Source organism: Cloeon dipterum, chromosome 2, assembly GCF_949628265.1.
Source record: "Cloeon dipterum chromosome 2, ieCloDipt1.1, whole genome shotgun sequence".
In the NCBI taxonomy this organism is placed as follows: Eukaryota; Metazoa; Arthropoda; class Insecta; order Ephemeroptera; family Baetidae; genus Cloeon; species Cloeon dipterum.
The window spans coordinates 27,357,568-27,383,014 of NC_088787.1; the positions used below are offsets into that span (position 1 = coordinate 27,357,568).

A 25,447-nucleotide genomic window follows, 5' to 3' on the forward strand; every position below is an offset into this window, starting at 1 on the left:
AAGTTTCAGTAGTAATACTTCTTTGGGAGATAGAAGGGTTGAAATGATGAAGACCGATTAATTCAGATTGACGAATTTAGTTGGTGTATTATGTTACAGTTGCAAATCCGATCGGATGCTTAATCAAATACAAGAACTGAAATGGTTTACAAAAATAAGTGATAAATTCTTTTGCTAACTGACGGTTGGACTCACCCCTTTGAATCGGGTTCTGCACTATTAAACGAATCACGTCAGCACCGTGTGGCTGACGGACGAATACTGAATTCTTATTTTAAAATCATCTTTCTGCTGTTAAACAATAATGCAAAATTACAATAATTCAAACCGCCGACAATTGTTGGCTTCCAACAAAAAGCAGGACCGCGTTGTTGTACCGCTACATTAGTCCGGGGGTCATAAACTGGAAGTTTGGAAAGCCAAGAAAAATTTAACTGGACCGACTTTGAATCGCCGTAATTAATCCAGCACATTGGTGTTGCACTGCGGTGTCGATCGAGCTTTGCGCTCCAGATCAGCCGCAGTAATTAACAACCAAAAATCTAATATTTTGTCATACTGTACACTCTGTTGCACGGGAATTGTCGAACGCGTTGTTCAGACAAGGGCAAATGGAAAGGAGCGTGAACTCCTATTCTACTTTAAGAAATGCAACAGCGAAAACAGCGCGTTTGAAATTATTTTGGTCTGAAATTTTAACGAGTTTGTTTATCAGCAGAAAGGAAAATACTTTGGGTGACACATTTTGTCTTTGCATTAAAATTATGGAAACTCAATCGCGACCGAATTTAACCCGTGTCAAATGAGGCAAACCTTTTTGTGATTAGTCGAGCAGAACTAGGCGTCTTTTGTTCTTTCGCGTGGGCCCTACGCGGACGCAGTTCCTGCTTCTCATCAGAATTCTTCATTTTTCTTCTCATTTTGCCGGCCAAGGGAAGTTCTCCAGACTTCCTTACTCCACACAGACAGGGAGGCTCTTAGGCGAAATTATCGCGGCCGCTGACACGAACGGGGATAAAACTTGGAAAATTCTTCAAGCTAGTGCGATGGTCGATTGTTTCTCTTGATTGTTGGTTGATGCTGATGACTACTGTTGAAAATTCTTGCGTTCAAACGGTTGCTTTACTTGTTATGTTGCTCATCAGCATTGTTGCGGATTTGAATTTCGGAATTATTGTACCCGAAAATTCTTGAACTTGCGATTGGCAGTTTGTGAGTCCACTATGTGTAACGGTTTTCGGTCTCCAATAAAAAATTCTTGGTGCTTGCGTTCGCCGGGTTTAGGAAACCAGTGGGCTTCCGAGCTTGCTGGTGTCCGGCGAAGTCAGCATCTTGAAATGGCTTGACTGTGATTCTTGAAGTGGTTTGGCTGCGTTACTGTCACGTCGGGGTCACCAATTTGGGAGATAGAAGGGTTGAAATGATGAAGACCGATTAATTCAGATTGACGAATTTAGTTGGTGTATTATGTTACAGTTGCAAATCCGATCGGATGCTTAATCAAATACAAGAACTGAAATGGTTTACAAAAATAAGTGATAAATTCTTTTGCTAACTGACGGTTGGACTCACCCCTTTGAATCGGGTTCTGCACTATTAAACGAATCACGTCAGCACCGTGTGGCTGACGGACGAATACTGAATTCTTATTTTAAAATCATCTTTCTGCTGTTAAACAATAATGCAAAATTACAATAATTCAAACCGCCGACAATTGTTGGCTTCCAACAAAAAGCAGGACCGCGTTGTTGTACCGCTACACTTCTAATTTAATTTTGAGTTGCTCTGAATCTATCCAGATAGAACTTTCATTTATCGAATTATATTTTATTGAAAACAAAAACCTAATTATTTCATTAATTAGTTCTGAACTTCAATAGAAATACCCAAAGAGTATCAAAATTTTGTTCATTTTTACCTCCAACTTCTTATCCTGAAGAGCTTAAGTTTGTAGAAATTAAGGTCTATTCTGCTAAAAATTCGACGCAATGGTCGTATTTTGAACAAAAATCGATTTTTAGTTTTTAGTCTGCTTGATGGACGGGATTAACTGAGTTAACGTTAGCGCGCAAAGAGCAGCAGCAGGTGGTGACGGGCGCTAAAGTGGAGTGCAAGAGACGTGTCGCGCTCTCCTCCCGGCTGTCCACTCACCCTACAAGCCTGCTGGTTGCACGGTAATTACGCTTGAGAACAAATTTCGAGGCCGCCTGCATTATTTACCCTCGGCCACGCGGCCATTGTGTCATTTGCGCAGAGGCCAAGCACAAAGCGCCACCGCTACACGTTAAATAAACATTTTGCCGGCAGAGCGACGCGAGCCGAAAATGCTGGCTTGCATAGTCAAATCATAGTTGCTAAATAATTCACTGTTTCTCGGAGATTATTTTTGCGACTGCTCGAGAGGTGAGCCGTGTAATTTCATTACTGCTAATTAGACCACCGCATTTAATGATGAGCCTGGAGTCGTTTGGTGCCTGTGGCTGGCGTCTTTATACGCCCATTAATTTTATAGTCCCTTAAAATTCGGCTCGAGTCGACCGTAATAAATAAGTCATATCTGCATGAAATATAACAGCTCTTTGTCGTTGTCGTTGCTGAAAACGAGTGCGCCCTTTATTGCAGCCGGTGCCATATTGTTTCTGATGATGGCTGATCGTAATTTTAGGCATAAGTGGGATAAGTAAGCCACTGTATCTTCCTTCGGAAAACTCATTAGTTAATTTTTTATATCATTTCATTAAACACAAAATTGTGTAAAACAGTTTTAAATGCTAAATTGGATCACTATTTTCGCACTGCAGTCTTATAAGCTTGCGTTAAACTGACTTCATTTTTATCCCAGATGATTTTTTTCCACAGTCAAGCTGAGATTCGTAATAAAAACTTTTTATTTTTACGAATTCAAGTTTAAGTGTTTCTTGTGCTGGTCATCAGAAATGCAAACAACGCATATATGTTGCATAGCATTCTTTTATGATTTTTCTGATAAAAATCCAAGAGTGACAATAAAACCCAGTACAGAGGTTCCAAAAGTATTAGAGTAATAAACCTAGACATTCGGGAAAACAAGGCCATAGTTTCTGTAGGCGCCGGATGCGTGCAGCTTTCCAGTTCGTTTGACTAATTTCGCCGGCTTCTAGTTGGAGCCTCGTAAAAACTGCACCACGCCAGTAGCTAATCCACTCTCTCACGCCCTTCCAAGGTTGGCGTGCATTAGTGCAATATATTATCTCCCTCTTCTAGTTTAAGGAGGTTCGCGTAACACTTCATTCCGATATGTGCATATATGATAGGGGACAAAACGTGGATTCATCGTTGCCTTATTAATATTTCAAATGCGTATTCGTGCAGAGCAATTCGTTCCGACGTTATGGAGTAAAGCGCTTCGAATTGACCTGTTTCCACTCTCGCGGACTTGGCTGACCTTTCCGATACGCTGGCGTGGTGGATGTTTATTCGGTTTTGTTTCTCCGGCGGAGCGAGATGGAGCTTTCTGGTCAATCGGCGCAGAGCCGATTGTGACGCAGGCGGATAATCAAATCAAAACGGCCTTTGTGCGAACAGTCGGCCTCTGGAATGATTCCGTCCTGCTCTGCGAATGCGACAAAAACGAACGGCGCTTCGTGTGTTTGCAATGATAACCGGAACAGTTGCACAGCAGGCCTCGCACCATTAATATTTCCGTTTGTCACGCTCCGGAAACGCAATTTTCCATGCCAACTCACAATGCTCAGAATATCATCAGTCGTATTTTTTCATTAACAGCCAAATTGAAGTGATTTGATTTTGCCGGGATGAATTTTTTTTATTTCAATTCTGTGCGGAAATGATGATTTAAAAAAGGGATATCCAATCGGATTGAATAGCTTGGCTTCAGGCATGATGTGGGTGACTAACTGAGGAACTTTCCTTATTAAATCGAGGTTGGTAATGCGGCAGTTTCTCCGGTTTCTCCGTTTTAGAAAGCATACTCTCGGGAATAGGGACGTGCGAATTCCAGCGGCATACCACCACACACGGAATCATCATTATAACCAGCCGCTGTGGCTTTGTTGGAGAATTCCTTTTGCGGCACTAAAGCGAATTCTGCACCCGACAGATGGCCTTTTATAAACTCACTTTGGCTCTATAATTCCTTTATTGAATGAGTTGAAGTTGTAATTGAAGGAAAAAATGTACCCAGTGCACTGTGAATATGACATCAGGCGATTACTTATTCAAATTGACAATTCATTAGATGTTATGCACTAGTAAAAAATATCTGTTACTGAGAATGACAGAAGTTATAAAATGATTTTTTTTATTAAATAACAGCCTCTTACAAAAAGCCCGTCCCAACGAAAGCAAATAATATCAGAAGCTTCAGCGAATGTCTCGTCGCCGTCCGTCATCACCGTCGTTTTTTTAATTACCTCGACGGCGAGCTGCGTTTGGCTTTGGCACGCAATAATTATTCGTGCAAATATTAGCTTTTTTCCACGGTTTTGTTTACGGCCGTGCGGGGAAGGGCCTCCCTCACTTGGTTAATTCTCTCTCTTTCTCTCTCTCTGGCTGCCCGCGGTTGGGAAGACACGCGTGAAGAGTGAAGAGCGCGGCCGGCGGCCTAGCGAAATGTTAGAGTATTCGGCTCGGACGCTGAAAATAGCAGCCAACGTGGCTATTTCTACTCTCTCGCTCTGCTCAATAACCCTACCTCACTCGCTGCTCTTAACAACTCTCGGTGCTCTGCTTTCCGATTGCCGCAGCCGTTGCTGCTGATTGTTTTGCTCTTTTCCACGGCACCAACGCCATTTTTCCGCAGACCTTGCGCCAGCTGCACGTGCTGCCTTCGAATTGCGATTTGTCGTCAGCGCTTTTTGTTTTCCACTGTGCCGTGTGTGGTTCTTTTTCATTTGCTTTTGGTCCCGTGCCGTTTGCAAGAAATGAAAAAGTGTCATTTGAATGAATGTTTTCTTTCTACTGGGGAGGAGGGACGCGCAGAAAATTGGCCACTGCCACCACAAAGGGTCGGGCCCATTTAGAAAATTGACATGCTTTGGGGAACTAAATTAAAAAAGTTTATGTCAGTTGTGCCAACTTTTATGATGGAATGCCAGCAGTTAAGATGCTGAGATGACTTCCCCGGAAACTAACCGTGTCATAGTGTTTCCATTCGAAATATTGTATTTTTTAGCTGGGAGTTAAGTATGAAAAAAGTTTGTGAAGACACCTTGACCTCATTGAGTATATAGCGGTGCCGTCTGCGCATGCATTGTTAAATGTATGGGAGAGCTATAAAATATCTTAATTATTAATTACAATATTACGATGTTCTGGGATGCTCTACAGTTATTTTTTAACTATTTAAAAACAATTTTGACCTTAGCGAGTTTTGTTATTCGCAAAAATAGGCTCACATGTTATTTTATTTCCTTCAATAGTATTATATCTACGTTATTTGAAATTTAATACACTATGAAATCATTGCTTTAACGCAAAACTCGAAGGAAATGAAAAGCAACCTACCTTTATCTTAACTCATTTCATATTTGTTGCAAAAGAGTGTGGTATCAAATGAAATCGGGCGAAATAATTTAAAATGTGGAGCGAATAAAGGCTTTTATGCCGAAATACGAGCCTCTTTTATCGTCTAGACCTATAATTTTTCATTACACCGGCCGCCGGCAAGCATATCATCATGGCCGGAGCACGCGCACGCAGCGAAACTCCCATAATAAGAAATGAGTTATCGTCCACGGTCCATATTTCACGGGCGAGAGACGTTCGGTACGCGCGGGAGGCAGCACAAGGCCGCGGCGTGGTGTTTTTCGCACTGCAGACGGTCGGCTGACTATTATTTCAAAGCGAGTCACTAAAAAAAGATGATATTGCAGAAACAGGCAGTCGTAAAAGTTCTCGCGCGCTCTTTTGCTCCTTTCGCAGGCGCAGGAATGCGATAACGTCGGCGCAATTTTGCACTTCTCGCTCACGTATGTAAGAAAAGACGCTGCAGCGTCGCTGCTGCAGAATTGATTTAGAATCGCAAAAGGAAATTGAAGAGGCTGGTCAAATGCTGGTCATGTGCAGGTCGTACTTCTTTGGCGTTTAATTAAATAATATGTGGGAGGGCGCTGTTCGTGAATTAACTATCAAAATATTAATATAAAAACTCCATTATTTCATATTTTATAACTTACGGAAGCAGCCTAGTAGAAGCAAATATTAAACCATATATGTAATTATTTATTTATCCATTTACTCTCCATTCAAAATGCAAAATGACAAGAGAACACACAGTGAACACAAAGCTTAAAAACAAAATAAAACACAAATTAAAATCAATAGCAAGTAAAAAAATACAAAGAACTACACATTAAAGAACGTCACAAAAGTTTTAATATAACCTGCCTTTTCCGATACAATGATAATAATCTTTACGATTTGGTCGACTCCCATACAGTTATCGTCAAATCTGCAGCACCTTTTTTTTCCTTGGGAGAAAAAGAAAACTGACGTGTTGAGTGCTCTTTTTTACCGATTTTCCAATACCCTACGGCTTCACTTGAAGCTTAATGCAAATATTGAGCTAGACACACAAGTGGCGAAATAATCCAATTCCGACAGACATCGGATTTCAGAGAGAGCTGAATTTTCATTTCTTAGACAGGTACTGATCCCCAATTTTACGCTCCTGTGATTTGAGGCAAAGCCGTAAAAACTGCTCGAATCGGGTCATTTTATTGTTATTTGTTGCTCTCAAATTTGCAGCAGGATGGATATCAGTAAAATCCCTGTTGACCGTAAATCCTGGAACTGCCGGCTGTTTATTCAGCGCTATCTTACGCTCTTGACAAGCAGCAGCAGCAGCTCCTGCTACAAATTCGCTATTTGATGTACTTTCATATCCTGGTTTTTCATCTGCACCGAGGTCGTAAAGCGTCTGCTCTGGCTGTCATATCACACCGGCCTACTTTACCAGCCTCATCCGCGCGAATAAGAAAATTAAGAAGTCGCAACGTTACAGGTGTTTGGAAGCGTAAAAATGATTCAGAGATATGCCTTGGGAGTCGAGTCTCATGCATGTTTATGCGGCTAAGCTGCAGCTTCTCTTTTCCCTGGCGCATCCGTGAGTAAAGACATAGACATGCTCCGCAAATGAGATTTTTCGCGCGGGGATTTTCAGTTCAGCAATCTGTTTGCCGCCGTCCTGCATTCTGTTTATTATTTCTTCGTGAGAAAAATCCAATTACCCTGCATCAGCTGTTTCCCAGGACGTTCTCTTGATGATGAAACGAAATCACTTTTCTTTTTATTTTTATAAATTGAAAATTGTATGATGAATATTTTAGCGTAGCAGTGTTGGATTGTTCCTTTGTCATATTATTTCAAAGATGAAAAAAAGATAATAATTTGCAGAAAATATTCCATAATATGAAATATTATACTATTATAACATTGGGATCATAGATAGATCAGACTAGGTAATACATAACAGCCTTTATGAGTTGTTGTTGAGCGGTGCCGACACTCGGCGCCCTCGTTTGCACGCCTCTCAGCGAAGCAGAGATCGGTCTGCATTTTGGATGACGCGTTGTTCAGAGCCTGCTTTTCGGCGGTGAAAAAATCGTGAGTGCTCAGTGCCACTTGTTTGACGCTGACACTCTTTGCATTAAACAGCACAAACTCCCTTGGAACGCTTGTCATCTCAATTCAGACTACACAGATGGTGTAGTACCTGACTAGGAATGCTTGTTGAATTTTCTGTGTAAACATGAGCAGTATTTTTAGTTTTTCTCTTGCAATTTTCGTTTAAGTGCAAGTGTAGCTACCTAGGCTACATAGCTGCCAGATTACCACTGGCCGTTAATCCTTCTTAGCTATTAAAAATTTTGTAACACTGACTAAAAACTATTATAAAAATTAGGTTCGAAACTTTATTATTTCCTCTCCTTTGTGTTTTGTACCATATCACATAGCATGCTTGAAAATTTAATTACTGAATTTAAGTTGACGGGCAAGCAAGCTCTCTCATAAAAACACTAATGTTAAACATCACGGGTGATTTTCCTTCAAATCAATCATCAGCTTTAGGACTATCTCCACCAAAATGGGGCTGAAAATTTAGGACCCTGAGAGTCCACTTTGTATTCAACTAATGATTTAAAAAATTAAATTACTTGGTTCTTCATCCTCAAAAACTTCCCCATTATGAAATATCAATATTTGAAACAATATCGGGTCTCATGATTTAGTCAGTGGCATAGAAAATGTACCAAGCTGTATCAGGCCGATAAGAGAGGCAAGACACGCAGTCAGTTAGTCAGTTACGAGCTACCTCAATCTGGCGCGCTTGCTACAACGATCAAGTTGGAGGTGCGCAATCTGCTCGGCCCTGTTAATGAGTTTGCCCGGCTCCAATTTGAATGATAATTTGAGCGGCCGTCGCTTTCGGCCCCACCCAACAATTACAATTACATCTGCTCGGTGCGCACAGAGCATATACGTGCAGCAGGCCATTGTGTCTGGTGCGGTGGCGATTTTGCAGCTTCTTGTCTCAAGACGCCGCAGCCGCCGGCATATTTGCTCTTCATACTGAATCAAGAACCGCACGAGAGCAGTTTCGAGCACCCATATCAAAACCGTCTTGGTTGAGAATACTCTGGCTCCAGGTGATTGCACCGCAGCAGCTGGGCCGAGTGGAGTCCCTCAGGAGGAGATCGGATTTTTCTTATCAATTTTGCACTAGTCGCTCTCTCGTTAGTGGAGGAATTCAGATGAGGATTGGGAAAACGCGTATAATACTGGGCGGCGGTTTGATTGATCGCACCGAGGCTAACTGACTGAGAGTGAGATGTATGGGGGCCTTCAGAGGGACGATCCTACCGCACAGATGTTGTACACGAAATAATCACCACGGTGAGGTGTAATTTGGAACACTAGATAATAAATTGGATTTCCCACCAAAGAAGTCTTCCTCGGCTCCGTGATAAAGTCCTTAGCCTAATAATGAAATCGCATGCTTCAAACTTTTATACCTTCTAATTACGCTCTATGAAAAATTTCCTGGAAGTTTGCCAATTCGTCTAATTAACCCACATTACAGAGTGGAGTGCTGTGTAATTGATAAGCGATCTCCCGCGGCGGCCTACTTCTTGCATCATCCTTTTGTGTCTTTGAGCCTCGATTCCAGCAGCATGGGCACTTCCTCCCGCCTCACCTATTGTTTATTTATCCAATCAGATGTGAGTTCTGGCCCGCTGCATGCAAATGAGACTTCAATTATGCATCCCGGCGGCCTTTGACGCTGGCAATTATTTTTGCTGCTGCGCGGCTCACGTCACAAGCCGCGGAATGAATTATTACTGCACTTTCGTTGTTTTATCAGGCAACAATGCAGCTCCGAGCGGGGTTGTATTCGCAATGAGAGAAAGAAAGCGGCGCGTAATGAAAGAGTCATGAAGGGTACGCGGGGTCACTCCTGTTTATTATCGAGTTGCAGCGTAAAAAGAATTTTAAACTGCCGCTCTGTTAATAATTCAGACCAATTCCAGCCGGGACAAAAGTTCCGTCAGGGACGTATGCCTACTCTAAGCTCCCTTGGCCAAAGGGACGAGATAAAATCTCAACTAACAAAAAGTTCCCTATAAAAATTTCTTCAAAAGGTGTAAGGCTTTTAAATGAAATTAAAATTGACAGCCAGTTTTTAATTTATATTATTGTGTAGCTATTTTTTAATTTTGTGTTGCAATTATTATAATTTAGTTTCCAAAAACAAAAAATTTAATATCTTTCACTCCCCGGCACACACGAAGCGCACACTCCAGATGTAGCAATTTGTTTCAATCCGCTTTTGTCTAGCATTGTAATCAGGACAGAGAGAGTTTCCAAGAACTAACAAGGCCGACTCTTTTGTTTACGCCGCACTGAAAGCAGCGGCTGCCGTGCTTTCCGCCGTGAGCGCGTCCAATCCTGTTAATTAGGCCCGATGAAAAATGACGCAGTGACAACGCTTGAGGCTGTCGCATTAATCGGGCCTGATCTGATGTGCCTGCCTGTTTTCGTGCCAAATGTTTGCGCGGTTCCACCTCTGGAGGGTCGTGTTTATCGCAGAAAACACGATCCATACTCTCTCGTTTGCCAATCGCGAGCATCGCCGCCTGATTGTACCGATGTTAGGCAACGCGCTCCACACCAAGGTCCAGCGGGAAAAGTATATATCTGAATTGGGATTTCAGTCCATATTTTGCCATATAAATAATATATTTTTTTAAACAATACATCTTGTGGACTCATTTTAATTCTCTACACAGCCAGGAATTAAAAATGGGTAGTTCACGAAAATCATTATAAAATATATATATTATTATAAATAAATTTACTCTATTCATGCCTTTGAGGTTACAATTTTATTATTTTCCAAATTTCATATTCAGCGCAAAATATTTTCTTATAATTGCTTCTGTGAATAATGCTAAAGAAATGGTCATAGGTAAGGTTGACGGTCTTTCTTATTTCACTTATTTCTAAAAACAATGTAGTATAGCTATTTTTAAAATATATATCTATTTGAAAAACCGGAGAAGAATCAGCTCTGTTGATAATTTTTAATTAAATATTAATTTTCCACTGTTTTGAAATGTGTCACCCGCGAGGCAATTTTCTTTTTCTTATACTCAACACTTTCCTTTCCTGATTTTCTTGCGAAAATAATTTGCAAAATAACTGTTGTGTGCATAATGATTTGTGTCACGACAAATATAACAAAATCGGAAATTAAAATAAATTACTCGTCTGTCTGAATAATTTATGTTTCAATTTCGTCAGAATAAGCCCATAAATCCAATAGAACGTTACAGACAAATCACAGTGCATAATTTCTGTAAAATATATTTTGGGAACCGCATTTTCTAAATAAAACAAAATCCCACTTCCCACCCAACCCTGTTCGAGGCATGATCGATGATTCGCATTTGAATTGAATGAAAATTCCATTTGCATGCAGTTCATCGCTCGTCTGCAGAGGAACACGAGAAGAGAATCAATATGAATTTCCATTACGAAAGGTGCAATAAAAAGGCCATAAAACGTATCAAATTGACCAATGAAGGGTCGTAACACGATTTGCATTCTACTTATCGTGCCCAATGATTTCTCGGCTGGATCAATTCGCAAATTGCCGCCTTACTCCATCCGAGCGAGGGAAACAAGCGGATGGTACGGGGCACGCCTCACTAGGCTGACAAAGGGCGAATTGCGAGGCAAACATGTTATTGAGTCGTGCACTCAATACCCAATGCAAACAGCTTAGGCTAAGGAGGACATGCAAATCCGCCCGCGCGTCCTCCGGCATGTGAAGCGTAATGTGCGTCGAGCAGCAGCTCATTTCCGCCACCATGTGTGAATGCAAATGACAAAAATCAGGAGCGAATCTCTCTCTCGCGCGCGTTCTTATGCTAATGCAGCTTTTCTCTCTCCTTCTTCGCTGAAAAAGGAAAGGAGAAAGTTTGCTCCTCTGACGCTAACCTGCTTTCTCAACTTGTCTTCAATATGGAAAAGAGTGCAGGTGAAAAGGAGCCCGAAAGGAGGGCAAACGGTGTCTGCTTATTTTTCACAGCGGGCAGCCACTTCCATTAGGAAATTCGCGTCGACAACTTTTCGAGTGAAGATATTTATTTTTTTCTTTCAAGCGACCGCTTTGAAGTCTTTTCAGCAGCCTCCTCGAGGATTACCTAGGCGCCCTATTTTCTTTTTCGAGTGTGCCACCACAGCAGTCTCTGATTTTTTGCTCTATTCTCCGCCGAATGAATGAACGAACGGACGGATTAATTTACTATCGAGGTATTTTTCGCTCCGCAAACTGAGCGCGCTGTTCAGCTTGCCTGCTGGCGATCACTGCAAATAGATCCTTTGAATCTTGTCAAGCACTTAAAACAGAACCCTTTGATTATCAGAAACCCATTCACCGCGGGTGGAAAGCAAACAAAATAAGCACCCCGTGATCTGCGAATTCTGTATTAAATTGCTCGGCTGTTTCAAACAGACATGTCTCTGTTGGCACAGCTATAAGTGTCCACTTTGATAGCCCAAGAAGCGAGTTGAATTTGTGAAATGCATTAAGCAAAATGAAGTATAGGTTTTGGATGATTCTGTTGCAAAATCATTACCAATTGCGTACCAAAAGGCTGTCTAATTTTGGCTTCCAATGAAGCGTATGGAATCGATTGAAATTGAGGCTCAACACGAACTATAAATAACCTCTTCCCTTTTAAAAGCAATAATGTTCCCTTAAAATATTTTGCAAATTAAAAAATTGTTTGTAATAATAAATTACAATATTATCTTTACCTTAACCCATTTTCCTAAATTACTTGGCAATATCAGTAAAGTTAAAAGGTATTTAATAGATTTTGAACCGTCAAGACCATTTATTTTGTTCATCACTGCGTTGTAAATATTTTGATTGGTAATTTTTGTGTAATAAAACCGATAACGGCAGTGTTTTTTCGAGTTCGAAGTCATAGACAATTTTACGTGCTCTCCAAATTTTTTGCAAACATTATTTATTAATTGTTTCAGCTTTTAATCGGCTCGTAATGTTCATGATTTGTGTGGCCTAAATCCAATGTTTCATCAGCATGCGGACAGTGACTATATTTTTTTAAAAGCAATGGCTAACGAAAATTTATTATTACAAGCACTCGTACCGTGCAAAAAGGGCATGTTTTTGCGTTGTGTGCCTAATCGCAAATTACGCGTGCAGCCGGCAATATCGTTAGCCGCGAAACAAACGCAAAATTTACGACTTTGAACAAAAATATAATGAGCAAGTAGACAGAGAGTAAGGTTAGTGCGGCTCGCTGCAGCTAAAATTAACACAGCAGCAGTGAGTATTTATCTACGGCTGCGAGCGAGTTGTGACTGGTGCGAAATTGCGACACACTCGCCGAATGCACCAAGACCAAAGAGCTCATTAGCGTTTGGCACGATTGAACGTCTAGTTGCTGCTTGATACATATACGTGTGTGCGCGAGCGAGATTTCTGTATTTATTTGGTAGGGCTGAAAAGTTGCCCATTCGAACTCAGCGGCGTAATTGGTGGAACAGCCATATAAATAAACGCTCGCAGCGCGAAAGCAAGCTGAAAAGGCAGCAAAAGGCTGGTTTGCCACCGTCGCTTGGGTGTTTTGCCAGAGCCAGTCTCACAACGATGAAACTCTTGGTGAGGGTAGATAAGATCATTTGCTTTACATACAATGTGCAAAGTCAATTTCAATGTGAATTTAATTAAATTCGTAAGAGGTTAAAATGAAACTTGAAAGCTTAGGCCAATATAGGTCAATGTTTTGTAAGAGTATGTCTGGTCGCTTGAAAGAACTGCAATATATATGTATACTTTTTAATCGGAATATGTTATGAATCTAAAAAGATAATATATATCAACACGATTCCTTTTAAAATTTCTAAATTTGAAAATTAAGTTTTAAAAACATGCTCAGAAATTGGTTAGAAAATATCGAATGTTGTCTCAGCCATCGAAGTTTGTGTTTTGCTTCCTGCAACGAAACGATAGATTTCAATCTTTGCCATTAGCAATGCTCATTTCCTATTGCATTCCCTCATAAATGAACACGGCAATTTTCGCAATCCCTAGTTGTCGAATCGAAAACTAAGTTTTATGAAACTCGGCGGAAGCGTTCAAAGCAAGGAAGTGTGCACAATGCATGAAAAGATCTGCGTATCTTGAAAGTACTTGCTGAATATTATATGTATGTATACAGCAGATCATCCCTTCTTCGAGACGAAGAGATGCGATGGTATGAGTGAGTATGCCCGTCAGAAAACTGCAATAATTTGAGTGGCAAGAGCCTCCTCCGCTTTTGATCTCGTAGAGAGCAAAATAAACCCCGACAGATAGATGGGAAATAAATATTCCACTCGCAGACACTCGCCGATATGCGCCAAGCTGTGAAGGCAAGAGATAAATCATTCAAAAACGGCACGAGTGCGATGCAAACACAGTTGCTGCCGGGCGGACCGGATTGCTAAAGCACCACTTTTTGGTTGGCATTCCAAGCAGTCCGCTTCCGAAACAAAATATATGCCCGAGACGCTTTATTTTTGCATCAGCTGCTGACGTCACACCTAAAGTTCTCCCCTAATATACACCTGCCAATCGTCACCATTAATTTCCGGTCAAAGCACTCTTTCCAAATGATTTTTGCAGCCCGATTATACTTTAAGAAATTTTAAATAGTGCAAATTTCGGCGAATTTGGTCCTTTTTTCAATATTTCGGATTTTTTTGCACCATTTTTTGATAGATATAGAGATTATTTGCTTGCTATTGTATAATAAGGGGCATTTATTCCAAAACTTCGTGTTGTAAGTAGAAAGCTAACATTTTCGATCGATTAAAGATGCGACTTTAACAACGTTAATTTTTTACACTAAAACACGGTAAAATAAGCAACCTGAGATTGTAATCAACCATAAATATTTGGGAGCATCAGTCTTGTCACTTATGGAACTTTTATAAACTAAATGGGATTTTACAAATACTACTCTTTGGGATGGGTGGCAAAAGGAGTGATATTTTTAAAAAACAAGTAGCATTAAATTTGTTAAATCCCTCTTCGTGGTAACTGTAGATTGATGCAGGACAAAAACTGAGAAATGATTTTCATTGTTGATTTCAGCTAACGGTCATTTGAGTTGAATATTTGTACAACGAGACTTATAATTGAATGCAATCTATGTTCAAATTAGATTTCATCACTTTTCTCAAATATTTACCGTACACTTAACCATTTTTCCATGCCTGTAATCGATGAATGAAGATCTATCTAATGCATATAATTCCTTTTGATGGAGAACTCCTCGAAACAGAATAAAATTTATGATTTAAATAATAAGAAAGACAGTGCGTGCTTCATTTGGAAAACAGATAGACGTTTTAGCCGTTTTTCTTAAAAAGGATAGTTTACCACCTGATTAAATTTTGTCTTGAACACAATCCTCATGAAAGACTATATTTTAGTTATGACATCATTTTTAATACTAGAATTTTGCGGCTCCGTTCCTTTGTAAATTAATTTCCGGGTTGATTTTTTTAACTTTTTCCATACGCAACATACTTTTTTTAATTTTAAATAGGTCATATCTCAGCGTTTTCATCATTCTAAAAGACATGAGACTTTTTTAAATAGTTCAAATTACACTCTCTTGATATTTTTAACTAACTTCAGGCGCGACACCCGATTAAATCTCTGGTCAAAAATGCGACCAGCATTTACGACCAATCAAATCATCAGTTCAGCAGCCGGGAATTTCGATCCCCTGCGTTTGTTTATTTCGCCAATCAGCCGTTGTGCCAGTTCTGCGTCTGCGGTGCAACAAAACATATATATACAGACAAGAGCCACGATGATAACTCAATTAACAGCTCTGGGGGTTCTGCTGCCGCCGGTACTTATGTCCTATCTGCTGGTGAATGGCGAGAGGGCCGTAAAAATCTGCACTCTCTTGCGCGCGTAAAAGTATCAACGCGGCACTCTTTTTATTTTCCTTAATAAACTGCAGATTACAGCCCAAATAATAAACACCGCACAGCCCAAGGAGCAGCGTGATAAATCATATGGGTGGATTCGGTCTTGAGAGTGATGCGGATTTCAAGGCCCGCTGCTGCTGAAAAATTCAGAGCTCGCGCTGGCAAGACGCCACACATACATTTTCTCCCCTTTTATTTGATCTTTCTTCGTTTTTCGCGAAGCGCCCAGCCAGTTCGTTTCAATTTCCATTTCTGAAAGTTATTTATTTACGGAATAGAACGGAATTCGCACACAGACCTTTTTACTATGCGTGAAAGGGCTTAAATTTCCGCTAGAATAAATTGGAAATTTAAAGTCGAGGCCTGGCAAAGCTCTTTTTTAAATATATTCATTCGCATTTCGGAGCTTGCATGCTGAAGCGAGCTGGCAAGCGATATAAAGAAGCCCCTGCAGGCGCTTTACAATAAGAAAAACACGAGCAATTTCATGTGAGCGAGCAACAACCGCCACTCGGACAGGCGAGGCGAACGAACGATCGGTCGGACACACACAAAACACATTCGTTGCTCAACGACATCCACACTGCGGTTGGTGGCACACAGGGGTGGGGGCAGCGCGCACACACGACATCAGCGAATATACTGTACACGCCATATAGACAATGTCTGCAGAGTCCAAGAAGCATTACGACCGCTGAACGCTCAAGTTGTTACATAATAAGCCATAACAAAGGAGCCGTGTTTTCACCCCAGCGGAGTTTTATTCAACCACCTACTTATTACACGTCTTACGAATGAGAATATGAAAAATTTAATATTTATAATCCATTCTATTTTATTTGAGAGAAAATTCAGAAGAAAACATGACGTGATTCGAGAGGGCAACTTCGGGTTTTTAATCACTTTTTACCTACCGCTCATCACTAAATATTTTGCTATTTAGTAAATATTGTTGATATATTGGCAAATTTACTCAATCAAAATGCGTTTTGAATCTTTACTTGTGTGTGCCATTTAAGTTAAATGAATGAATTTAATAAACAAAATACGGAGAGAAAGTTTCTAATTTTTTTAGAGTGAGTTTTTGCAGAGTTTAACGCGAAAATAGTTCAAACTTCAACGTGAACTGTGGATAACATAGGATTTAAAAATATATGTAAAACCGTGCAGGAATTTCCCATTGAAAATATTTCCCAAGTGTCATTTTCCTGTTGAAAAGATAAATCCTTTGAGAATGAAGATTGCAAATTTTGTTAATGCATTAAAGAAATTAATTAAAACAAGAATGTCTTTAATTCAAGACATTGATATACTATTACAGAGGCATATACTTTTACAACATATCATTATATGTTGCTTCGTCTGCAGCATTTACTTGCAAAGGTGCGATGCTGCAAGTATAATTAATAGACTGCACCAACATTCCGTTCCTTAGATGAGCAGTAAATTTTACGTTCGATAATTGTTAAAGCAACCTATCTTCTATGGTGCCCTACAAACGCGACAAAATTGTTTCTCTTTTAATTAAAATAGCAACAAAGCTAGCGTTCTGTGGCAGACTGGATATTTCAATCATCAATCAATCAGAATGGGGTTAGAGTGAAAGTTCTCGAATTCGCAGTTAGTCACTCATCGAAGTCGCGTCTGTCTCGCGTCAGCACGCCGTCTGGAATCGCGAAACGGCGTTTAAGTCACCACGCATTCGATCACTCGCGTCGGCACCCGCAGCAGTGATTTATGGTGCGCACCCAGAGTCGAATCGGCAAGTTGAATTCCCTTGTTAAGTAAATCATGTGCGTGAAAGTTCCCCAAATTTTCAATAATCGCAAGTAATACTATTTTGGAGGGTGCTTGGTTGAATCGAACGCGACTCGCAAATAGAGTCTTTGTACTTTGGAGTGTGTTAATATGTCAAGGACGCGTGCACTGACCTTCTATGCGTGCTGGTCGTCGGCTCGGCTGGGCAGGCAGCTAGGGCTTCTTGTTGGCCGGCGGTCAGAGGGGCGGCCGGTGCTCTGCGGACGAGCGTGTGCGAGAGACTGCGCCGTGTCTGCGGAGCACGGCGGCGCCGCGCCGCGCCACCCCTCGCTCGCCCCTTGCCCCTGTCGGCCCCAGCCGCGCCGGTCGCAGCGCCTTCGCAACGCTTCCTTGCGTTCAACTTCTGCGCTCAAATCACGAAAATTTCAATTCAACCCCCAAACACAATTCACATTTGTTGCAATATTTAAATATTTGTACAATTTTGAGATAGATGTTTATTCCACGTTGCAACCTGGTTCACCTTTGGTTTTATTATCATGGTTGATCATGGTTTTAAAGCAAGTTTTGTAATACAAATTTTATCTAAACAAATTTAAAATATACGTCAGCAGGTATTAAACACATTATTTTAGTTTATCAAAAACAAACGCAAATTTCTATGGCAATTTCCGGATCGATTGATTGATAAATTAAAACAACTTCCTCAATATCCTAGCAAGTTTATATTTTACAGTAATATATGACCTACTGAACACAAATTTCGTATGGAAATAAATTGATTAAAATTAATTGTTTATTCCTCTCTAATGTCAATTAATGTTGAAACCGCTAAATTTTCAACTTGCATACAGCAAGATTTGAATACATTTGTTCTATAAAACTCTCACAGATCCAGTCTGCAGGTAGAAAAATCATTTTTGATGTAAACTGTAATATCACCCATTTTTAATTTTTGGTATGACAATACGATTAAAGTTCTCTGAAAATGACCACTGGCTACATTTTATATTTTTGCGAAAAAAAGACTTAACTGCGGGTACAAATTTGATTGCAGTAAAATTATTATTGATTTTTATTCACTGTTAATAATATGTTCTTCATTGTATCCCAAAATATCATGAAAAAACTGAAAAGAGGTCAAGTTTTATGGATACAATTCACTCAAGAAGAGAAATAATAAAAAAATACGCATCCCTATTTTTAGCTAAGTTTCTACAGAGTAGAAATAGGTTGTAAATAAATCTATTAAAATTTAAAACATTGGGTAAAAAATGCTTGCCTGATGAGTGTTAACAACTATGTAAAATGGTCTGTAATAAAATTCCGAAGTCTACATCCACATTTCAATTACTTTATAATGCCCCTTCCGAAATAAATACTTAATTTTTTTTGCTTTTTGCTTTTTATCCCTGTCCTCGGAACGGGAAGGGCGCGCACTGCACTAGCACGAATGCTGAAACCCGGGTCCCAATAACACCGCGAACGGATAACATGGGCGCACCAGGCCGCACAGGGACCCAGCCCACTCAAGGGCCACTTGCCTCTGCACCGAGGACTGCATTGAAACGCTAGACATTCGTCCCGTGAAGCCAAATCACGCATGCTGGAAAGGTGCAAACCAGCAAGTAGCGAGTTTGCCTAAAGCTATGCAGCCGGCAGCCAGGTGGTCACCCATCCAGCTATGGCTGCAACGAATGCGGCTTAATTTCGGTGATCTAACGAGAACCGGTGTGCCCAGCATGCTACAACCTAGACTCTTTCTTGCTATAATATTTAATAGATCTTAAATTTTGCGTGTGTTAATATGTATTAAGAATGTCTGCTTTGCTCTATGCGTCAAAATGCAGCACTAATGTTTGTAATATTTCTTGCCTCCCAAGGCCGAGGTTTATTTCGTTTGTGTTGGGTGACTGTGTGTTGTTTGCTTGGTTGACAATTTCGCGCGAGGCATTGATTGCGTCGGTGCGGCTACGCGCCACGCGTTGCGACGCCGCCGGCACGGTCTACTTTCGGGGGATCCGCCACACCGCTCCTCGCTGCGTTGAAAAGTCGATTTCCATCATGGAATGAAATGTTGTGTTTGTTCGCCGCCGTCGTAAAATAATTAACTTGATGTCTTTTTGGAGCGCACCCGCAGAGGCAAACAGTCTATTTTTTACTTAAAACCACAAAACTTTTTACTTTGAATAAAGAGTGCACCCTGCAATTTATGTTTTACTTTATTGCTTATATTGTGAATCAGAACATCATTAATATTTTTGACATTAATTGTATACTATTTCTATCGAATATTTTATACAATTTTCAAATTTTTAAAACAACAAAATTTCAGATTTAAATTTACAATTTATTGCGCATTTTCTACACTCATTATTTAAAATGTAGAAAAATAATGAATGAATGAATGAAATCTTTATTAAACACCAAAGGTTTAAAACAGACAAAGACATAATAAGGAAATCACAGTACACTGTTCATTTTTTGTTTCACTATTTAATCTTAAAAAAAATGACATATCACTCATGCGCGAGTGAGGACTGTAAGTGCCAATTAGGTGATAAACCAATCAACTTCTATATACCATTTCCTTGAGTGTGATAAGTACAATTTGTCACTGTGTTCAAGCCGCCAAAGCAAAAACGAGCAGTGAACTGTGATTTCCTTAAAAAATAATGCAAACACATATCTCATAAATAAATTTAAGAGTTATTATTACTGAAAGAATCCAGGCTATATAATAAATAATATTCAATTCGGACACAAACTCAATTACGGAATAAGTTTCAATCATCTCCCTGGGTAATAAAAAAATTATCTTGTTTATGCTCAAATATTTTGGACAAAACCAAAGTAGGAGGTCACAAAATTAAAATGTCATCCAACAGAGCAATTTAAATAGGACACAGGATTTTACAACCTTTTAATAACAATCGTATTTTTGTGATTCTTCGCTTACTTATAGCATTTATTATTTACCGACTTTATTAAAAAACCTTTATCATTTTCCCAAAAGCTACATAACATGTTATGAGAAAACTGAGAAACAAAAAAAATATAATTAAGTCGTAAGCCGAAGGTGTCGAATAATATCAGCAATAAAAAAAGAAATCGATAAAAATATTTAACCGTTTCCTCGCATAATACCAAAACTACAATAAAGGGATAATTCTGATGATCGTATTTAACATATTATACTAATTTCTGTTATTTAGATTTTTTTATTGCTGTTTCTATGAATCCGCATTACATCGCATTTGCATGCAATATCATTTTCAGATTTAATAAGCACAATCATGCGGAGAGCACTTTGCTTATATATTGAGACAAACAGTGCTGTTTTTGTTCAACTTGCACACGCAAACGCAACACACGGCACAAAATAGAACCTAAGCGGCACCAACTTACCGAAAAGAAGTTTTAATGAACAGCACTCTCTGCAAACACAAGCACGCAACGCCGAGAGCTTCAAAAACATATAACCAGAAATTTTTAATTATTTATAACATATGAACTTTTGCATCAGGTAATGGTTAAATTAAAACTTGGAACTTTCTTCGCTGACAAGCAATAAAAAACATTTTTTTTTAGATTTGAACTCATGAAGCACGCATGGTAAAGATTATTTTTTCGGTTTTTTTCTTTATATTTTAAGCTGTTCGTTTTTTTTAAGAAAGAATGCGGCTATGGAAATAATTTTGGGGGCTACAATAATCATACGAAAATAAATAAAAACGTTTATTATATTAGCTGTCAGCATCAGCAACTCAGCAAGGCAAGCATGAAGTGTTGAACATGCTGTTAGCGCCGTTTTGTGACGGTCTCAGAAACTAGCCAATGACTTTCGAGGAACTAATCACGTGACTCATTTTCAGCACAGGTGGGTCATGGCGGCTGACTGAGAAAAACAACTCACAGTATTAGAAGAAAGACGACTGCTCTTGCCGTCAAATTAGACCTTGCGCGTGCAGAAGCGCTAGTCGTTTATTTATTGATCGTACAAAGCGTAATTATATTTGTCCTGGAAAATGGAGCAGCCGACCGATGACTGCGAGGGCGCCGTGGCTCAGCAGCTACACCAGGAGGAGGTGACAGTCCCTAGTCCCTACATAGTTGTCAATCAAAACAGATGGTTTGATCTTTTGGGGTTTAGCAGGAATCTCTTGGCACGTTAATAGACCACCTGGAGATCGTGGTGACTGAGGCAGAAAAAAGAACCAACGGAGCTCTAAATATCAGAGAATTTTACACCGTATACCTTGTTGAAACCAAGTGAGTCCAGAGCAGTCTTTGCTTTTGTTATTCTATTTTAATTAATTGGTTCCCCTATCAGTTTCGTGTGAGCTTTTTCCAGCATTGATTGGTGTCATATTTTCATATCTTAAGTTTTATATTCAGAATTTTCGGTCGAAAATTGAAATTGATATGAATTTTAAACAAAGCTTTGTACAAATCAGTTCAAATATTTGATTTAAAATTTTTTGATTGTATAATCAAGTGAGTTGTGATATATTTTGCAATTTCTAGAGTTCAATGCATCGAGATTTATATTTCTTTATATTGACAACTGTTTAAATATCCTCTAATTTTTATTTTGTAAAATTGTTAAAAAAATCGTTAATAAATGTCTAATATCATCATTACAGATTGCTGAAGGGAAGCAAATGGCCAAACGCCCGGGAACTGAGCTCATTGTGGCGCCGTTACAGTCAATTCGAGATGTTGAGATTGTACTTGGAAAACATGTACCCGTTTGTTGTGTGCCCATGCCTGCCAGAAAAGAAGTCTGTTTACTCGTGGAACGCTGCCACAAATTCGTCCGACACCTTTGACCCTGACTTTGTGGATCGCCGCAGGGCTGGACTCGAGACCTTCCTCATTAGGGTGGCCTCGCACCCCGTTATCTCCAGGGATGCGGTTTTGCTCATGTTTCTACAACAAAATGAAGGCTGGCAAGATAAACTCAAGGACTATGGTGCGCTCTTAGGAATTATGCCCTGGAACTTGCTGTAATTTGCCCTTTTTAGCTGGCTACATCACCAAAGCTGAATCAAAACTTAAATCTCTTAGCTTGCCAAGTAGACTGAAAAATCCTGATAAAAGATTTGAAGTGTGCCACAAATATGGCTCAGATCTGCATGTGAGTGAAGTAGAAAACAGGAAATATTGATTCTTATTGTCATTTTACTATTTTTGCAGTTGAATATCTCTAGTACTTTAAAACTGAGGTCAAAGGCTTTGGAGAAACAATATTGTTTGCACAAGCTGCACGCAAACTACGGTCGTGTTTTCAGTGAGTGGAGCGCAATTGAGAAGGAAATGGGAGATGGGCTTCAGGTATGCTTCCTAAACTGATTCTTAATTTATTATTATTAAACAGCACTAAATGGTTCTCGCCTCATCAGTTACATCAAAACCATTTAAAATAGCTTTAAACACTTCATGGTACATCCCAATAATATAACAAAAATTAAAATATTTCCAGAGAAATCATTTTAATTCTTCGTAGATGACAATGAAAGCAGAAGCACGCTAGGTTGTCATGATTGTAAGAAGAAATAATTAGCAACTTTCTCCGTGTGTAACAAGCCGTTTATTTTTCCACATTTCTATAGAAATGCCCTACTGGTTGCAGCCTTAACTCTAGTTGAGCATTTCTGGATTTCTATAGAAATACGGAAAAACAAACGCTCGCTACTCACCAAAGAAGCTGCTTTTAATTTCTTCTGAAAAATAATTTTGCTTCCACATATTATTGCTGAAATGATTCCCTAGATGAAAATTTGCTAAAGTTTCCTGCAGAGTAAAAATACTTCCGTTTTTTGTTCGTGAGGACAAAGAGTTGCAAAAAGAAGAATAATTATCAATTTAAAATTTGAAAGTTGCGCTTCTTACTAGCAAAGGAAGTCAAGGAACACTAATCATTTTGAGACATTTCAATCAAAAAAGGCTATTACTTTTTATAGTCCTTCTTGCCAAATAGTCCTGATTTAGGCATCCTTTTCTGGGCATCCAACCCTAATCAGCCAGACTATTTTGGATGCAATCATTTATCAGGAGCAAGCATATCTAGCGCTTTAACCTCATAGACTGCCCAAGTCAGAGTGCCTTTGCACACAGGATGAAATCATCTTCATTCTTATTATTTCCAATTCATTTGTTTGCTGTCTTTAAATTGTATAAATTGCTTCTCTAGTGTATGTGCGTTTCAATTTTTATTATGATTATGTGAAAGGGGAAGTGATAATCTCCAATAATTATTGTAAAGAATAACAATGTTGTTGACCATTGAGGTTATATCATTAATACCTTTTGTAAGATTAACCATTTTAATTATTGCTTAGCACTTTTATATTTGAAAAATCTGATGAAATATTTTGAAATCTTTTTTAGTTAAACTTACAATACGCATTTCAGAGTTCCACGTCTGACTATAAAAACAAATTAACTAAACCCTTACAAATTGGATTCTATAATTAATCTAAATTCGTCGCTAACCTTATTAACCCATTCTCATTTTTCAAATTTTACTGAACAGACTTTCAATAGGGCAGCCAACTCTAGTTTTCAATTGCAATTTACCTCTTTTAAGCTTTTATTACTAAGCACTGAATAATTTTCTCAACAGAGGGCTGGTCACTACATGGACTCATATGCTTCATGCATTGACTCCACGCTGGAGGAGGAGGAACTGGTTGCGGACCAGTTGAAGGAGTACCTGTATTTGGCGAACTCGTTGCAGTCTGTGTGCCGCAAGCAGCAGATAATGCAGCTGAATCTCGAGAGAGCCATGGCTGTGGTGGACTCTAAGAATATCGAAAAGCAAAGAATCCAACAGGGTATTTAGCGCTTTCTTTGTGATTGAGTGTTTTCTCATCTAGAAATTCAAATAGGAAAATCAAGTCTCATGTCAAGACTATTTGGGGCTGTTGACAGTGAAGAAATCCGAGAGGCAAAGCTGGAAGAGCTGGAGCATAAAATCACGCAAGAAAATAACAGTGTCACTGTTGCTCAGGCAGATCTCAAGTAAGTAGAGGCAATCTCGTAAAATTGTCAGATATGCATATTTGAAACAAATGACATTATTTTGTAATCCTTTGAACCAAAGTCAGAGTTCAAATGGTCTTGTCCCCACTTCCTTAAACTACTCGCTATACTAAAAATGTGACTCAATCATAATATGGAACAGGGATGATTTTAGTGAAAACTAGATTAGAACCATAAATTTATAGAAAAAATCTTTTACAGCCACTGCGCTGTTGTCAAGTGGCTGTTTTGAGCAATGTAAATATGATAAAAACACGAAATCCCAAGTAAAATGCTTCGTCATTTTAAAAAAATGCATTTATTTTACCTTTCTGTCTTGACATCTCTCTTCTTAATCCCAACTTATTTACATCATAATAAAAAATCGCACTTAATTTTACTTGTCTTGATGTCTTCTATACGATTGATTGGTAAATTTAAAATTGCTACTTACTTGCTCTTTTACTTGATCTTCCTGTTATGCTCATTATTCGTGTTTTTTATAGATATTAATTTTTAACAATGACCTTCAATTTAACAAAACAATTTCAGCGAATTTCTCATGTAGCGGTTGCACCGCTATATATGTATCACTCTGTCACGGTCTTAAAAACTCAACTTTTTAATTGTGGTGCTGCTTAAATTTTCAGTAAATTCACTATGAACGCGCTGGAGGATATTCAGCGTTTCCAAAACCAAAAGAACCAGGACCTCAAAGAAACAATCCGAGCCTTCGCCACATTGCAAGTCAAAGCATCCCGAAAGGTGATTATTTCTTCTTCTAATCATGCGTCTTCCATTTTTGAGCTTGCTCTTCAATTGTAGAACTTAACGGTGTGGACTCACATGCGAGACTGTTTGACAAGTATTCCTTGAAGTGAGTCAGCTATGCCAAAAAGTGAGACTATCCTGCAACGAGATGTGTCACTAACTTATTACCTTACTGAACCAACGCAAGCGTATATTAACGAATAACAATAAATTTGTTAACTGTGGGAACAGGTATTTCTTTAATATGTAAATCATAACTTATCCAAGGCTGTTGAAATTGTTGTACAATGGAGATGAATATAATATATCAATCTCATATCAATACACCCCTGAATTGTATTTTCATTTCTGAATTATGTATGATCCT

At 39.2% G+C, this 25,447-nt stretch overlaps 2 protein-coding genes across 7 annotated transcripts in view; one reads left to right on the forward strand and one right to left on the reverse strand.

Annotated features, from left to right (window-relative positions):
- The window catches only part of pHCl-1 (pH-sensitive chloride channel 1), a 90,247-nt gene extending 72,685 nt beyond the window's left edge, over positions 1–17,562 (reverse strand). For all 6 annotated transcript variants that reach the window (XM_065477048.1, XM_065477052.1, XM_065477050.1 and 3 more), the window contains exon 1: positions 17,457–17,562. The gene's annotated coding sequence lies outside the window, so the exon portion shown is untranslated. The remainder of the gene's footprint in view (positions 1–17,456) is intronic.
- A 3,591-nt stretch (positions 17,563–21,153) lies between these two features.
- On the forward strand, positions 21,154–25,406 carry LOC135936549 (sorting nexin-4-like). Its single transcript, XM_065479404.1, has 9 exons — positions 21,154–21,371; positions 21,440–21,555; positions 21,930–22,258; positions 22,311–22,423; positions 22,483–22,620; positions 23,912–24,122; positions 24,177–24,309; positions 24,960–25,074; positions 25,135–25,406. The coding sequence occupies exons 1-9, from the start codon at positions 21,312–21,314 to the stop codon at positions 25,183–25,185; spliced, it is 1,266 nt and encodes a 421-aa protein (XP_065335476.1). The 5' UTR covers positions 21,154–21,311; the 3' UTR covers positions 25,186–25,406.
- The last annotated feature ends 41 nt before the right edge of the window (positions 25,407–25,447 follow it).